General features: G+C 40.7%; 1 protein-coding gene across 1 annotated transcript; it reads left to right on the top strand.

Annotated features, from left to right (window-relative positions):
• Nucleotides 1-10,534: 10,534 nt before the first annotated feature.
• LOC311103449 (peptide YY-like) lies at nt 10,535-14,230 on the top strand. Its single transcript, XM_084145018.1, has 4 exons — nt 10,535-10,644; nt 11,444-11,631; nt 13,493-13,573; nt 13,859-14,230. Exons 2-4 carry the CDS (start codon nt 11,444-11,446, stop codon nt 13,881-13,883), a joined length of 294 nt encoding a protein of 97 aa, XP_084001144.1. The 5' UTR covers nt 10,535-10,644; the 3' UTR covers nt 13,884-14,230.
• The last annotated feature ends 5,058 nt before the right edge of the window (nt 14,231-19,288 follow it).

Raw genomic sequence — 19,288 nt, 5'->3', positions numbered from 1 at the left:
TCCAAAGCCTCTGACTACTGACTGTGGTCACTAAAGATCCCATGGCACTTATCGTAAGAGTAGGGGTGTTAACCCCAGTGTCCTGGCTAAATTCTCAATCTGGCACTCATACCATCATGGCCACCTAATCATCCCCATCTTCCAATTGGCTCATTCATCCCCCATCCTCTCCCGTGTAACTATTCACCAGGTCATTGGTGTAAATGAGAATGTGTTCTCAGTCAACTTACCTGGTAAAATATTAGTAAAATAAAAAAATAAAAAATTATTGAATAGAGGTAAGTTACATATAAATGATTCAACACGTCATTGTTGGAGTTGAGCAGTGGCAATGTAGGCTAAGGGTCATCCGTATACAACAGCGTGACTACATACAGTGGGGGAAAAAAGTATTTAGTCAGCCACCAATTGTGCAAGTTCTCCCACTTAAAAAGATGAGAGAGGCCTGTAATTTTCATCATAGGTACACGTCAACTATGACAGACAAATTGAGAAAAAAAAATCCAGAAAATCCCATTGTAGGATTTTTAATGAATTTATTTGCAAATTATGGTGGAAAATAAGTATTTGGTCACCTACAAACAAGCAAGATTTCTGGCTCTCACAGACCTGTAACTTCTTCTTTAAGAGGCTCCTCTGTCCTCCACTCGTTACCTGTATTAATGGCACCTGTTTGAACTTGTTATCAGTATAAAAGACACCTGTCCACAACCTCAAACAGTCACACTCCAAACTCCACAATGGCCAAGACCAAAGAGCTGTCAAAGGACACCAAAAACAAAATTGTAGACCTGCACCAGGCTGGGAAGACTGAATCTGCAATAGGTAAGCAGCTTGGTTTGAATAAATCAACTGTGGGAGCAATTATTAGGAAATGGAAGACATACAAGACCACTGATAATCTCCCTCGATCTGGGGCTCCACGCAAGATCTCACCCCGTGGGGTCAAAATGATCACAAGAACGGTGAGCAAAAATCCCAGAACCACACGGGGGGACCTAGTGAATGACCTGCAGAGAGCTGGGACCAAAGTAACAAAGCCTACCATCAGTAACACACTACGCCGCCAGGGACTCAAATCCTGCAGTGCGAGACGTGTCCCCCTGCTTAAGCCAGTACATGTCCAGGCCCGTCTGAAGTGCATTTGGATGATCCAGAAGAGGATTGGGAGAATGTCATATGGTCAGATGAAACCAAAATATAAATTTTTGGTAAAAACTCAACTCGTCATGTTTGGAGGACAAAGAATGCTGAGTTGCATCCAAAGAACACCATACCTACTGTGAAGCATGGGGTTGGAAACATCATGCTTTGGGGCTGTTTTTCTGCAAAGGGACCAGGACGACTGATCCGTGTAAAGGAAAGAATGAATGGGGCCATGTATCGTGAGATTTTGAGTGAAACCCTCCTTCCATCAGCAAGGTAATTGAAGATGAAACGTGGCTGGGTCTTTCAGCATGACAATGATCCCAAACACACAGCCCGGGCAACGAAGGAGTGGCTTCGTAAGAAGCATTTCAAGGTCCTGGAGTGGCCTAGCCAGTCTCCAGATCTCAACCCCATAGAAAATCTTTGGAGGGAGTTGAAAGTCTGTGTTGCCCAGCGACAGCCCCAAAACATCACTTCTCCAGAGGAGATCTGCATGGAGGAATGGGCCAAAATACCAGCAACAGTGTGTGAAAACCTTGTGAAGACTTACAGAAAACGTTTGACCTGTGTCATTGCCAACAAAGGGTATATAACAAAGTATTGAGAAACTTTTGTTATTGACCAAATAATTATTTTCCACAATCATATGCCAATAAATTCATTAAAAATCCTACAATGTGATTTTCTGGATTTTTTTTTCTCATTTTGTCTGTCATAGTTGACGTGTACCTATGATGAAAATTACAGGCCTCTCTCATCTTTTTAAGTGGGAGAACTTGCACAATTGGTGGCTGACTAAATACTTTTTTTCCCCACTGTATCCCATGAACATCAGAAGTCCCTAGAATAGCTCCGGAACATTTACTCAGCCCAAGAGTCGCTCGCTAGAAATCACAAACATCCCCCCTTCTCAGTGGTCTCAAATATAATTGCCCTTTCAGAGGAAGGAACTGAGGCGCATAGCCTTGTCCAAACAGCCTCTATACACATGTAGAGCTTCCGTACACACACATACATACACATACACACACACACACACTGCGGCAGACAGGAGTGCTGTCCTGTGTTTGCTCATACATATAGATTGGAGTGGCGACATGTAATCTTGGCTTGGAAGAAGAGTGTTTTTCCTCTGTGTGTTGATGATATGATGATCTTGGTGGTGGTGGGGCAAATGTATAGGTCATAGTGTTGTGGGGGTGGGGGGTGGGGGGTCAGATATGGACATCAGAACTGTGACACCCTAGCTTTACAGCTGGCATGCAACAGAACGATCTTCACAATGAGAGTCTGGGTCAGCTGGACTTGTGTCCGTCTAGTAGAGTTGTAAATGACACACACCTCTCTTTCTCTCTCACGCACGCACACACACACACACTGCCTCAGGGGGCATCTTGGATAATTTATTCAGGCCTGCAGCTGATTCTGCCCTCTCTCTGATGGAAGGTGTGGTGTGGTGTGTGGCTGTACTGGGAGACCATGCAGCAGTGAGCCAGGTGTGTCCATCTGTCTGTTTGTCTCCAGGCGTGCCAGGGGTGTCTGTCTGTCTGTCTGTCTGTCTCTTTGTCTCTTTGTCTCCAGGGGTGTCCGTCTGTGTGTCTGTCTGCAGGTGTGCCAGGGGTGTCTGTCTGTCTGTCTGTCTGTCTCTTTGTCTCCAGGGGTGTCCGTCTGTGTGTCTGTCTGCAGGCGTCCAGGCCAGCAGCTGGGTCTGGCTGACTGACAGTGTGCGTCTGTAGAGTGACGCACCACATCTAGGCCATAACAATGTTACACAAAGCTGATTCACCACCACTCAGATTCAGTGGCACGGACGCACACACACACGGACACACAAACACACACACACAGACACACACACACACAAACAGCTTAAATAAATGTATTAAAGACCCAGTGCAGTCAAAAACAGGGACCAAAAACATGATTGTCCTATGTTTTCTATATATTCCCACACTATGAGGTTGGAATAATACTGTGAAATTGTGAAAATTATGATAATGTCCTTTTAGTGTAAGAGCTGTTTTGAAACTGCAACCTGTTTTGGTGTGATGGAGTTTTGGCCTGCCTGGTGTCATCATCAGGCGGTAAATTAGTTAATAGACCAATAAGAAAGAGACTTCCAAACCTCTCTGCCAATAACAGCTAGTTTTCAGTTTTCCCCTTCCCATTCAGCAAGACAGCCCTAGCAAAATTCTTGCTTGAGAAATTGCTATTTGCTAAGAAGCTATTTTAATTTCTTTTTTACTATTTTAATTGAAAACAATCACAATAAGAAATGATTTGATTTGATATTGAGATAAAGACAGCTGCATTGGATCATTGATGCAGGAAAGTGGGAGCCAGAGAGAGGCAAAGATAATGGGATTTGTATGGTGATGAGATGTCTGTATTTTCTTACTCTCTGTCCATGAAAGATGGATCCCCTGGTGCTGTCAAAAGCAGTGTTGCTCACTAGAAAACCCTTACATTCTATTTGATATTGAATGATTTTCCTTTTGGAAGAATCTCATGGAAACTACCCTGCAAACAAAAATTAGTAGTTAGGACGTCCCCAGAACATCACGAAAAGGTCACCTGAAGTTGTCAGGATGTTGTATCATGGTCCCCTGGAGGTTTTGTCTACTTCCTGGTTTGTCCCCGAGGACTTTCTAGGACATTCTTGGGATGTGGTGTCATGGTTCCCTTGCCAAGCCCATCATGACCCTGATTGGTGAAGCACTGATCCATTTACAGCTCTTTGTCTTTTGGCAATGTTAGGGACAGCCCCACACACACTACTTTTAACATAAAGTGTTTTCAACTTACTACATATTTGGCACACATGACTGCATATGTTTATTCATACAGTAATTATTATTCAACATGTCCTCACCTGGGATTTGTACTCACATCCTCTTGGATCATAGCATGCCAATCTTCCTGCTACGCCACCACGTCTGCGTCAATGACTGATTTTACCTGTATTCCCACACTTTGCACTTCAAAGTAAATCCCAGCTCTGTTAAACATACACTAAATAAAGTTTTTATATACGTATCATAGTGATTCAGGAGTAACATTAAAACAGAATAATATGCCCCACCAACATCAGACAACTATACTGAAAATACAAACTAAAATTGCTGAAATAAGTCAATGAAATCAATGATGAGAGAATAGTCACGATTAACTGATGGCAAAAGAGAGCCGTCTGCACTTTTACTTTAGTTAAGTGCAGAGATGTATTATATGTAATGAATGTGTAGGGGACTTCTGGAATTCTACAGACTGTGGCGCAGCAGAACGCTCAGCATACCCCAAATTCAGAGGTTGTGAGTTCAAATCCCACGTGCGGTCATATTGAGAAGTCAGCACTAAGTGTAATCGTATTGCCATTGATTAAAGATTTTTCCACTATTTTAGCTGAACAGTGTACCACTTACCTTAAAGCCCCATACCATTGAATTACTTTACTTGTATACCACAGCATTGTTGAATACTAGTTTCTGATTGCTTAGAAGGGCATTCTAGAATGGACATTAAAACCAGATAACGGTACAGTTGAAAAATATAGGGACACCTTGCAATTATGACGCAATTAATAGCTAGCATTGATTTGGGTTTGCAGAGACATATTTTTTGGGAGCATCTGATGACGCAACGTGGTGAGCGATAAACGTGAATTTGTCTGGTCCCTACTGTCGCGGTCATGACGCAAATGCCGCTATGTTGTCAAATGCTCCCAAGATTCTAGTTTGACCAGCTGTTTTCAGCAACTAATATTTTTTAATTCACTTGTCATACTGGCAGGTTTTCTAGCAAACAATCTATTTAGCTAGCTTCTAGCCTAGTGTTTTTATATGTAATGCGATTTCCTCGTAATGAACAGTATCGAGTGTCCTGATGAAAAGGCAAACTTTTCTAGCTATGCCAGGCAAACTTGGGCATTATTATTATGGATGTATCCAAATGAATGTCAATAGAAAACAGCTGCTTTGCTGTTATTCTGGCTGCAGAGGTCATGACAGCGTAAGCCGTAGCTAGCTGTCTAGCTAGCAAGCAAAGGATAAGAATGTTGCCAGCGAGCATGGCAACGGAACATAAAGAATGAACGACTGGGCCGCGTCCATAAATATCAAACTAATTTAACCAACGACTGGGCCGCGTCCATAAATATCAAACTAATTTAACCAACGACTGGGCCGCGTCCATAAATATCAAACTAATTTAACCAACGACTGGGTCGCGTATCTTGCAACCAAAAGATGACATAACGGGAACTAGACAAAACCTCCAGGGGACCATGACATAACGTCCCAAGAACACCCAAAAAAGTCCTTGGGGACAAACCAGGACCTAGACAAAACCTCCAGGGGACCATGACACAAAGTCCTGACCACTTTAGGTGACCATTTTGTGACGTTCCCGGGACGTCCTAACGGCAAATCTTTGTTTGCAGGGACGTTCCCTAGGGACCATCACACAACATCCAAATGACTAATAAAATGAAAGTTTGAGAACATCCTGAAAAGTCCTTACATGGCCCTTCGTGACGTCCGGGTAACTTACAGGGAACTAGACAAAGGTTCCCCAGAGAATGTTCCCTTGGGATCATCATGTGATGACCCCTTGACCATCATGAAACGTCCCCTTGTGGTCACTGAATGTCCCATGGGTAGCATCCTTATAGGCAAGTAATTGAAAGTGGTGGAAAGAGTTGGTAAAAATGTCAATTCCTGCAAAAGCAGGGGCCATGCAGCAGTTCTTACCCTGAAGATCATGTTAATACATTATAATAACAAATACATAAATAAATGACATTGCTGTACAATTACTGACTAGGATACAATTGCACATTATTGCAATATCTCCTCAATTTATTCATAATTGCATTAACATGTCTGAATTTTTCGCTTCATAACTGAATTCACACCTCCAATATGATATGCAAGTTCTTCTCTTAATAACCAGTTAGTATCATGTTCAATTTTCTAACCGTAACAAATGTACTCCGTAAATCGAACTCTCCTCCCTTCATCACTAATGACAATCTCATGTTCCTGCAGGAGATTAGGTTTAGAGTTGTATTTTCTCGAGGTATTGTGTTTACTGACGTCTCTAGTAAGTAATCCGTTTGTCAACTGAGGTAAGTGTCTGATTTCAGCAGATGCTGGAATTTGTGTTTTTGCACCCACAAGCTCATTGAAAGTTGTAGGAAAAAATACAATGAAATCGTTGTTATTTAAGCAATTCATGTGACATGGTGGACATGCCATCTTATGTTTACTAAGACACATTGATAACTCTTAAGTGTAGTAATATTGACTGATGTGTGCCACTGTGAAGACTTCTTAACATTTTGACACTCCAGAGTCAGAGATAATACTACTGTCCATTAGCCTTTTGCCAGACATTGTCTGTGATGTTTTGGTGTCTCTTGTTCATCACACCAGCAGTGTTGTCCCATAATGGCACTTCTGCCTTCTTCATCTTTCTTTGTACCCAGGATAAGCTGGAAAATTGATATTTCTTTCTTTTTGGAGCAGACAATTTTAGGGTGACATTTCAAAGCATGGGAATTTACAGTCATCAGTGGAATACATCTGATCTTTTAGTGTGTGTGTGTATGTGTGTGTTCACTGATTAGATTATTCACAATGTCATTATGCAGTTGCTGCTAATGGTAACGCTATGTGGATTAGATTGCTCTATTCCTCTTCAAATGAGACACAGCTATATTACAGCACGCACACCAAAATCATGAATGTAATCTGTCTCTCTTGCTTTTAAGACAGGGCAATTTGACACTTGATGTGTTTGAGATTAAAGCAATTACTAGCTAATTGGATCTTAATTTGCTACTTGTCACATAAGGAAAATAAGAAGAGCTGGATTCTCTTTCTCTCTCGTTTCTCCTCCCGATCATATTTCGACTTTCTTCTCCCAAACTGCTTTCCATCCAACTCTCATTGAGTTAAACCGTAAACAGTGTAATATTGAGATGGAGGTTAGGTTGGTGTTAGTTCTTTGGGGCCCTATGACTAGCTCACACCACGAGGAGTTGTGAGGAACGCGCTGTGTGTGTGTGTGGTGATGATAGATATCCACAGGGCAGAGGAGGATCAGTATGGATGAGAATGCCACTGATGCTTCATGTGGAGCCACGTCAGACACTTTGGGCGTGTTTTCAGAAGGGGCCCGTGTATACGGGGAGACTGCATGAGCCCTGAAGTTATTTTGAGCCATTTAACGTCTAATGGGTAATGGACAGGTGGGGAGTTGAGTGAATCAACAACAATAGAAAGGGAAATGAATGGTCATAGTCAATCAAGAGGAGGTGTCAAATAGGGGAGAGGGGCAGAGAGTGGAAGGGAAGTGCTAACTGTGCCACTAGAGATCCTGGTTCGAATCCAGGCTCTGTCGCAGCCGGCTGCGACCGGGAGACTCATGGGCGGCGCGCAATTGGCCCAGCGTCGTCCAGGGTAGGGGAGGGAATGGCCGGCAGGGATGTAGCTCAGTTGATAGAGCATGGCGTTTGCAACGCCAGGGTTGTGGGTTTGTTTCCCACGGGGGGCCAGTATAAAAAAATATATGTATTCACTAACTGTAAGTCGCTCTGGATAAGAGCGTCTGCTAAATGACTAAAATGTAATGTAAATGTAAGAAAAGAGGGAGGAGCCTCTGGGCCCTTAGAGATACTTCCATACAACTGGTGTTATTTGATTTAGTGTCATACACTGACTGACTAACACTCACCTGTATTTTTTCCCTGAGAGTTTTATAATCTCGTGGAAAACTGGGTTTGATTTCTGATTCACCCGACTCCCACGTCTTCCCCTCTCCAAATCACCTGCAAATAATTTACATAGTGCCATTAATGACTGTGAACCTCGAAAAGGGAACAATAAATATCAAATTATTAACACTCACTGTTTACAGGATGCGGAGTCTAATGAAGTATAATTGTAGCTCATTGAGGATATGTTGTTATAACACGTAGCAGCTAGATTACTGTGAATAATGAAATGAAGTGTAGCCCATATGGAAAGTGCAGCCTATTTCTCTTAATCATATCACATCAACTTTTAACAGTTGAATATATATATATATTTCTTTTTTGTATAAAATTTTTTTCTTTTGAAATATGTTATTAAAATATGCAAATTATGCGATAGCTCGTTAAATATGCACATATTTGCATACTGCGCAAATAAAAAAAATCTGGACACTGAATGAAGCCAGCCTAAATATTTTTATTTAATTTTGTTAAGACACTCCAGGTCCAGACTTGTCCAGAGCAGATTGTGGATAAATACTTTTTCATCTTTCCATCTATAAAATACAAAAGATATGTATGCAAAATGCGTTTTTGGCAAATTTGGCCAAATAAAATGTTATCTAGAATAGAAAAATTGACAACATATCAACAATTCCCTCTGGGCCAGTCTGGAGAATATATTTATGGATAACCGCACAGAATTTGGTGAATGCAGATGCTTCTGAAACTGAGAAAGATTTGTTGGCCTGTGGGAAGAGACTGACTTTCAGGAAATAGCAGTTAAAGACAAGTACACAACTGAATTAAGACTACCAAACGCCAAAAGCCTATTTAGACCCAATCACCATTTCTTCAAAGTAAGCTACTAAATGTAGTCCAGTTTGTAACATTCTCTATGAAATGGGCTTAGAAATTATGTGTAATTCAATGTAGTTAGCTTTGAAATTATTGATGTATGTCCATTTTAAGTGGTTAAAATGTATACAAATGTTGATGGCGGTAGTATGATAAACTAAGGGAAATATAAATTTTCATCAAGTTTTTGTTTTAATTTTTATGATTACTTTTTGAAAATACTAATATTAATGGACCAAAATACCAACATATCTCAAAGTGGATAGGTATTTAATTTCAGACTGCGGTGCTTGGCTTGGCACCTAAAACCCTCACAAACTTTTACAGATGCACAATTGAGAGCATTCTTTCGGGCTGTATCACCGCCTGGTATGGCAACTACCACCTACAGCACCCGATGTCACAGGAAGGCCAAAAAGATCATCAAGGACATCAACCAACCGAGCCACTGCCTCTTCACCCCGCTATCATCCAGAAGGCGTGGTCAGTACAGGTGCATCAAAGCTGGGACCGAGAGACTGAAAAACAGCTTCTATCTCAAGGCCATCAGACTGTTAAATAGCCATCACTAGCACATTAGAGGCTGCTGCCTATAGACATAGATTAGAAATCACTGGCCACTTCATGAAATGGAACACTAGTCACTTTAATAGTGTTTACATATCTTGCATTACTCATCTCATATGTATATACTGTATTCTATACTATTCTACTGTAGCTTAGTCCATGCCGCTCTGACATCGCTCGTCAATATATGTATATATTCTTAATTCCATTCCTTACTGAGATTTGTGTGTATTGGGTATGTGTTGTGAAATTATAGATATTACCACGAGAAGCTAAAGCATTTCGCTACACCCGCAATAACATCTGCTAAACACGTGTATGTGACAAATCAAATTTGATTTGATTTGATATACTGTATTCTATTCTACTGTATTTTAGTCTATGCCACTCCGACATTGCTCATCCTAATATTTATAATATTTATATATTCCTTAATTCCATTATTTAACTTTTAGGTTGTGTGTACTGTGTGTATTGTTGTGAATTGTTAGACATAGGGCACTGTTGGAGCTAGAAACACAAGCATTTCACTACACCCGCAATAACATCTGCTAAACATGTGTATGTGTTAAATACAATTTGATTAGATTTGATTCGATTTAAATTACTGTACCTATAGGAAGATGACAGCCACCTGGTGGTTATTGGATTAGGCTACTCCACCAAACACTCTAATGGGTACATTTCACTTTCTGACCTATAGGGAGTATTATCCCTTGTAAGTCATAATAATAGATATTTTGCCTACTGATGTCGAATCAGTGTAATCCTTATATGTCGAGGCCCGGCACTATATGTTGTTGCTGTTTTAACCAAGATATCCATTGGAAATTGTGAAAGAATGAGTAAAGGCCTAATGATTATCGTTCTTTAGACTGTTTGAAGCTTATTACCATTTAGCTATGTTTGACATCGTCCCTCCAAATTGTTTGACAGCATTCCATTGGTTTGTCAATAGGACAGGTGTGATCAAAATTGCCCTAATGTCCTTATAGCCTACGTCAGAGATTCAAATTGAGTTTCCCAACATAGTTCGACTAGTGTGATGCATTAGTAATATGTTAATCATCAGGTGACGTCGGTATTGTGCCCCCATCCCCCTTCTCACCATCACAGCCACCCGTCCCACTGCATTGACGAGGCGACGATGGGTATATAAACCCCCTTGTGTTGGAGTGAAGCAAAAGACCAGCGATTTGCTGCAAAGACACCAGTTAAAAAAGGAACATTGCAGAAGCCAAGCAATAGAATCCACACTGCTGGACGCAGACACCTGTTGTCTTAACTACCTGTAGCTCACGTCAAGTCTTCTCAAAGTAAGTACAACTTTTAGTCTTGTGCATTTGAAATGTTTGCAGGTTTTGCTTGTATTACTTTTAAGCTCTCGTGGTGCGGACGCTTACATTTCTTTGCATCTTTGGACATCAAAAATGAGTAGCTATTTGTGCAGTTCGTCATTGAAAACATTTGAATGGTCCGATCATGAAAATGCTAGAAAATACTAGAAAAAGCTTTTCAGAACCATGGACAGCTACGGCGCGAAAGTTGTAGCCCTGAATGCTGTAGGCACAACATGCATTCCTATAACAGTTGCAAATATTTGACAATAGCATAATAAATCATGTTCATGTTGAATAGCCTACTATTCTACCAATTACTAGTGAATTATAGAGAAAACATGTTTCCAAGGGGAAATATAATATAATTGGTAAGCTTTTACCAATTATTTCTGCTGTATTACTTGTTGCTTGTTCCCTTTCAAACTCATTCCTATTACTTTGTAGGTAATTATTTCGATTTGAATTCTAATTAGTAATCAAACATGGAGAATTAGCTTGTACTGTAACTTCCTCTCAAGACGCATTCAGTAGCCTACAGAAAATGCAGATTTAATTAAAGAATAATACAGGATCGAAATGATCCATTATTAACAGGTGGACATCATTGCGCACGATGTTAGCCTTCTAAAACATATTTTTTATTAGGATGCCTGCTCATCTATGAAATTGGTGTAATATTGATTGGTAGGCTATTTAGGCTATATTATTTAGCTCCGTTGAGGCTTTTTAACATTTAACAATCACGTGGTCCCTACCCCCCTTTTCCTGACCACAGATGGCCTTTATGCTGAAACCCTGGACCATCTTGGTCGCCTTGGTGTTGTGCGTGCTGGTGTGTCTCGGGACTTTCGTGGACGCCTACCCACCTAAACCGGAGAACCCCGGAGAAGACGCGCCTCCTGAAGAGCTGGCCAAATACTACACCGCGCTCAGACACTACATCAATCTCATCACGAGACAGAGGTAAGCAGACCTTGCGCGCGCCATATGGCACTCTACGCAGCGGCTTTTGCCATTTAAATTATCTTTCTTCCTTGTCCTAACATCAAAGGACATGTTTTCTATTAAGTTATAAACGGCATACCTCGTTTTTTTATGGCAAATGGAACAGTTTTTCATGTTTATTCTGGTGTAGGTTAAGTAGTCTACTGTGACAGTGGCCCCTGAGTTTTCTGCTCTTATTTTTGCATCAAGCTCTTAATATACCATGATATATATTTTCAACATTTTATTACAGGGCACTCTCAAAAAGCTTTTGGCCCTCCATATAAATAATGCCATAGCAATAAAACCTGTGAAGACAGACCCACGTGAAGTCTCCAAATCGAATTATGGATATCTGTGTGCCTGCAGGTTCCCTATAACATATTCTATATTAATATGGTGATGTCTGGGTTGAAGAGGTGGTCTATGTCTTATGCTGAAATGGCACTGAATCAGGCACACCTGATATTATTCATGATATTCAAATAGGCCATTGATCTTTAAGAAAATATATCCAACCCTCTTACATTCAACTTAGAGGGCAACATTTTTACTCTTTTATAATCCATTATCATATAGCATCCACATTTAAGTTGTCATAATATCACAATGGCCTGGATGACGACCAATCATATACTGGAAAAGTGTAGATGAGAACTTGATAGTCCAAGAGGATGACACTTAGTGGAGTTTGTTCTTCTTGTCTGTCATAATAACACATTGGACTACATTTAACATTTTAGTCATTTAGCAGACACTCTTTTCAAAGTGACTTACAGGTGCAATTCGGGTTTAAGTGCCTTGCTCAAGTGCACATTGGCAGATGTTTCACCTAGTCAGCTTGGGGATTCAAACCAGTGACCTTTCGGTTACTGGCCAAACACTCTTAACCGTTTGGATACCTGCCGCCAAATATGAATGATCAATCGGAAATGCTAATTTGAACATTAGAGAAGCTTTGCCTGCAGCAAGAACACTGATTTTCCTGGAATCAAAAATATATAACAGTAATATTGGTCTGACAATGATGGTTCCCTTTTACATTTTGTTACAACCCGCTGTCTATGGAGCAGGTGTGATTGCCTCGGTCGCTTTCTTAGAAGGCTGGCTGATTATGCTTACCTCCGCTTCACTGGCATCGCTTTAGAGTGCCCAGTGGCGTTGAATTGGAGCGTAAAATTGCATAGCCGTTATGAATGGCAGGTTAGGTGGCATGATGGGAAAGTGAACATCTTCCACTCAAAATGTTTACCCCACAGAGGAAGCAATTCCAGCCAAATCCCTCAGAGATATTCAACTTCCAATTTAAATTTCAAAGAGAAATTGATCGTTTGTGCAGACATCATCTGTGCAGGGAGTGCTCATACACAAACAGACAAACACACCGGAAAGAAGAACAATTCGATTTTGCCTGAACAATCCAAGCGTAGTTTCTCAGTCTATTACCTACCTTACTACAGAGAACTACATTATCATGCCATTTAAAAACCTCATTATCTTTGGTAGTTGACCAAGAAAGGCCTCGAATGCATATTTTCAGAGGAAAGGACCTCTGACTCACTAGGTTCTAATTGGCCTTGTCTGGTGGCTCCAGTGTCTGTGGGAGTTTGTGGGCTGACATGCTCAAGTTTCACACATACACATAATTATATCTCCCCTCTCCCATTACACACACCTCGGACAGCTACCTTGGCACCTTTAGACACATTCAGACAGCAAACTGTTCTAGCTGTCATTGAGAAGTGGGATCATCCTGCAGTATGCTTAGAGGGGAGTGGAAGTTTGACAGTCTTTACTCTCTCTCTCTCTCTCTCTCTCTTTCTTCCTTCCTTTTTTCTAGGTATGGCAAGAGGTCCACCCAGGAGGGAGTGATGTCAGAGTTGCTGTTCGGCAACAATGCAGAGAGAGACCAGAGATCAAGGTCAGTCCATCAAAGATATCAAACATTTCCAACACAATTTCAACGGAAGATGCAAAGACTGATATCTCTTTGTTTCTGGGGTTATTTCAATATTGTAGCGTCAAAGAATGGCTGCTTTATCGGCTACAGCCACCTACTGTATAGGAAAAGACTGGCATGCACAACTTTTAGTGGGTGTGTCTTTGGGTAGCCCAGGAGTAAACCAAATGTTCATTTCCACATGACTCATTGTTCTCTCTCTCTCCCTCTCTTCCTCTCTCCCTCTTCCCTCTGTTCCCTCTCCAGATATGACGACTCCTACATGTGGTGATTCCTCTTTCTCATTGGGCTGTCTCTCCAGGTGTCCACCAATACCTGGAGAGGCCGACCAGTGCCTCCCACAACCGCCTCACCATCTGACCCCTGACCACAACCAATGACCATCACAGACCTTAAGACAATGTAAAATCAACCTTAAATACCTAACCCTCCTTCACCCTCTTTCACTCTCTCAGACTTCTCTCTCTCACTCGAAGTCTCTGCCTCATTTCTTCACATGAAGACAATTGTACATAATGAATTATTGAATTAAGATATAGAATACAAAATATATAATGATTGATGAAATCATATGTGTAACCTTCACTTCTGTATGTCTTAACAGAGAATAATATTTGATTGTTGGTACTGTATAAATGCTTTGTGTGTGATTAAAGTTTGATGGATGACTATGACAAGATAGATTATTGTGTCTCATTCATTCTTACAATCAAAATTATTGTGGTGTTTTAAATGGATCTCTTGGAGTAAAATAATGTATTGATGAGCAGAAGACATTACATCTAGTTGAAACCATGTTACTGTAAGGGTATGGGTATCTTCTACTAGCCGGCTTGAAAATCAGACATCTGTTGTCTCTGGTGCAAGAACTGGACATCAGGCTATGTAAATTCTGCCTTATCCTGATGTCTCATCTTGATTTCAATGCAGATGATACCTCTTAACTGTAATACTCATTTTCATCCAGTAGATGTCACTCCTGTACGGCAGTTCCCTGAGATGAACATGAGGGCCAGAGTGAATATAATGTGAACACTGATTGAATTAGTAAATACAGATTTTTTAAAATCCACGTATATTATAATGGAGTACATATATTATAATCAGCCTATATATTATATACATGTATACATGTCCAGGCTCTGTCGCAGCCGGCCGCGACCGGGAGACCCATGGGCGGCGCACAATTGGTCCAGCGTCGTCCAAGGTAGGAGGGTTTGGCCGGCAGGGATGTGGGTTCGTTTCCCACGGGGGGCCAGTATGGAAAAAAAATAAAAAATACAAAAATAAAAAAAATAAAAAACATCTAAAGCGTCTGCTAAATGACTAAAATGTAAATGTAAATGTACATAATATAAGTACAATTATTAACTTAGCATATTTGCATGAGTTACATTGAACAGCATTTTTGATAGATTGACATCTTGAAGATTCAGTTCCATTAAAGCCACAATCCATAAGATTTACATTTGCTCATTGGCCATTTCAACGAATGTAATAGCCATGATTTCTGAGGATTTGACTCATAGATGCCCTGTCTTACCTTATCATAACCAACGCAATAAGGACCTATTAAGCTATTGTGTAATACTCTGCACAACTTAGAGTAGCTTTAACCCAAACAAATGTGTATTTCTTCCAAATAATATTCATCTAAAGCATAAGGATTACACACAGATCATGTGATGAAAATCATGTAAATCCTTGACATGTAATGGAAATCACTTATTTTCATCAAAAATATTTGTGTGTTCTCGACTTATTGTAGGCCTAATTGTATTTATTTGTTATTGTAAACACATTAAATGGGTCTGCAATAATTATTTGTTTACTAGTTTAGAAAGACTGTTAAAAGGGTAGGGACAGGATATCTATTCTACACTTTGGCCATACGTAGTTGGTGGGGCCCACATTGAGGAAAGAAGTGCATTTCCCGTTTAAATCTCGCGACGACTTTACAGTGGTTCGACAATCAGTAGCGGTTCAGAGATCTCAAATTAAACGGAAACAACGACGCGGCCACGAGACGGAACAGGTTAGTGCAGTCCGGTTATGTAGAATAGCGTTTTGAATGTTTTTATGTTTTGAAATTATAAGATATATTTTCAGTGGAATGCATGACAGATGGTCTATTTGATTTTAGCTGTTTTTCGTTGTGCATGTTTGCGTGTGGGGGCATCATACTATCAAATAGTAGATTATTCCGATAATGTAGATACAGAGTCAGACAAATACTCAAATGGTGCGATCTAGAAATAGCCTAACCGAACCCAATTTCTATACAAATATACACAATTGTGTTTCGCATTGCATTTATGTTAGATACATTATGTATGCGTTTCTCTGTGTATCGGTTGTAGACCCCCAGCGTTAGGTGGGTTATCTGGCTATCGTATGTGGGTGTTAGCTATCGGCTACGCACCAAAGATAACGGTTCAATTCAGTAATTTTAATGAAATCTAAATACACAATAATATGAAGACTGTTTTGTAATACAGTATTTTCGTTAATGGAGGAATCTAATCCCTGAAGAGTCTGGTATATTGGTGCATGGTGTAAGCAAAACAATACAATGCACTCTCTACACTCACACTCACGCACGCACACCACCTGCACGCGCAGACTTTTGGCAAGGTACAGTAGGATCATAATATCACACAAGGTGCTTTAGCAGAGACTCTCTCTCTTTCTCTCCATCTGAGGTGTGGAGGAGTTTGCTCAGGTGTAAGAATCAGACCTTTGGAACATTGCGTTTTCTGTTTTGTATCCTGTACGATGAAGCACAATAGTGAAAGTGGACAGTCCTTATTACAAAGTTGTTACACTATTATAGACCTGTCATGACGGAAATCCAATTTCACTTTCCCGATTAAAGTAAAACCATGTGATTAGTTCAAAGCCAATCATATAGTTGTATGGTGGCAGTGAAAAATAATATTTCTTTTGAAAATATGTCGGTGACATTGCATTGATATCAGACGTCAAATGTATTGATAATAAGGACTTATTAGAATAATGGAACTGAAGAGATCAATCTCTTAAAACTAAACATCCCGTTTTCTCTCTCTCTCTCTCTCTCTCTCTCTCTCTCTCTCTCTCTCTCTCTCTCTCTCTCTCTCTCTCTCTCTCTCTCTCTCTCTCTCAACTGAGTCTTTGGAACAAACCACACAATGCAATGTGACTGGCTAACACACAGTGTTGATGGGAGCCATGCACACACCATAGTCTTTAGAGAGAGGGGGACAGATATTGTGACACAAGCAGATGGGGCATTTAGCCTATCTCTTAGAGGGTGGGGGTGGATGAGAGGGAAGGGAGGGGTGGGGGGCAATGAGGGGAGCAGATGGAGTTCACATCAGCGTGTGATCTCGTTAGGGCCTGGACGTGGTGTCGTTAGTACAAGAGGCCACAGCATGACGTGTGTGTGGAGGAGGGGAGAGAGGGAAGGAGAGAGGGATGGAGAGAGGGATGGAGAGAGGGATAATGATAAGGATGGAGAGAGGGATGGAGAGAGAGAGGGGGATGGGAGAGAGGTAGGGAGAGAAGTGGAGAGGGATGGGAAAGAGATGGGAGGGAGAAAAGGATGGAGAGAGGAATGGGAGGGGGGGGGGTGGAGGGATGAGAGAGAGGGATGGAGAGAGAAGAGAGAATATGCACTACCCACGTGGACTGCCCATTATGAGTGAGGAGAAAGGGATAGAGAAAGGCAATGGGAGGGAGGGATGGAGAATAGTGGAAAGGGGATGTTAACTACCCAAGTGGACTGCCTGCCCTATGGTTAGTAACCCCCCAATATGAGTCAACATGAGGAGGGAGGAGGGTGATGAAGGAAACCTCCCTAGGGATCTGTGTTTTATCTACCATCGGCTAGGAGCACTGTGGCGGGTCTTGTGATAGCAAGGTTCAAATTTAGGAGTAGAACTACTGAGCTAGTTTAGTAGTGGAATAATGTACAGTAATCAGGATCTCTTTATGCCAAGAGATAAAATAGGTACAATAGTCGAAAAAGCAAGTGGATGTTTTGGGTGCTCCCTAAAGTTTTTAAGGTCATTTTCTATCCAATTGATGTTAGCACAGGAAAAAAAAAGAAATCAGTTAAATGCGGATGAACAGTGGAGAAAGAAACGGCTCCATTACACCACACTGACTGGCAGAGAATCGACCACAGCAGTGCAGGCTCTGCTGCTCTCATTGATTCTGTGGGAATTTTCTGCCCCAGACATCCTCTAGACACCACAACTTCCTACCTACTGTCTGTCTGAAGACAAGAGGATGAGTGGGCCAATGTGACCTCTCTATCAGGGAACTAGCTATAGCATTAGCCTGTGATTCGCTAATTATCGCTCCTTCGTTTTGATTATTATTACTATAATTTTTTTGTAATACCATTTATTATTATTTTTTTGGGGGGGGGGGGGGGGGGGGTTGATCAGCTTTAATATTGCAGATAGATTGAGGCTTCCATCAATGTAATTGTCTGCATCATTTCCTATTCCCCATATTGAAAAAAATATTAAAATGTATTATTTTCCTCTATCCCTACCATCCCTCCCCTAATTGGAGTAAACTAACGGACAACAACACTTAGGCTTCTACTTCCAGCTTATATATACTGTATACATTTGACGAATACAGTATATTTTACAATAGTTCTCTTTTTTTTGTTTTTAGTACCATCCTTCAGCTCCACTCAACCCCTCCCATCTATCTCTGAACACCATCCAGTTTTGATTTCTATTTGCCATATATTTTTTAACTGTGCTGTGATGTTTCACAAAAGTTCTGAACCTTTCTATTCTCATGGATTCTCCATATTGTAAATTAAAGATAAACATTTTTGCTAAGAGTATTATTAAATTATTGACTGATTGACTATGACTTTTTAAATCACCCAGCAGTGCTATTTGCAGAGTTAGCTCCAGGTAAATGCTGCAATTCTTCAGCCATTCCTGAACCTGCGACCAAAAACAAGCTACATATGGACAGTACCAAAACAAATGAATATAAATCATACAAATTATAATTTTTATATTGTTTCATACTGTTTGGCAGAATCATAATTCAGCATACAAGTCATCAATATTAGATGCCATTGTATCTGCCAAGTCACGGTACAAAATCATGTAAAGGGCATTCTGCCATGGAAATTGCTGACTGCACATAATAATCTAATGCAAATGCAGAAGAAATATCCGCACACAGAGACTTGCTCCTAAAAAGGGATATTTTATTTAAATAATTTGAGTATGGCTTAGGTCAGACATTCCAACCATTGTTTAGTTTTTGTGTTAGAATAATCTTCCCCCATGTATACACTCTTAGGTGACATTTTGTGCATAAAAGCCAAACAAGCCACCACATCTATCAGTGGCTTTATGGATTTATTAACCATATTGCCCTAGATATTTACATTTACATTTACGTCATTTAGCAGATGCTCTTATCCAGAGCGACTTACAAATTGGTGCATTCACCCTATAACCAGTGGGATAACCACTTTACAATTTTTTTTTTTTTTTTTTTTAAGAGGGGGGGGGGGGGGGGGGGGTAGAAGGATTACTTTATCCTATCCCAGGTATTCCTTAAAGAGGTGGGGTTTCAAATGTCTCCGGAAGGTGGTGAGTGACTCCGCTGTCCTGGCGTCGTGAGGGAGCTTGTTCCACCATTGGGGTGCCA

This window comes from Coregonus lavaretus (genome assembly GCF_964263955.1).
Source record: "Coregonus lavaretus genome assembly, chromosome: 28".
In the NCBI taxonomy this organism is placed as follows: Eukaryota; Metazoa; Chordata; class Actinopteri; order Salmoniformes; family Salmonidae; genus Coregonus; species Coregonus lavaretus.
The sequence above is the reverse complement of the archived record's forward strand: the minus strand, read 5'-3'. Positions and strand labels throughout refer to the sequence as shown.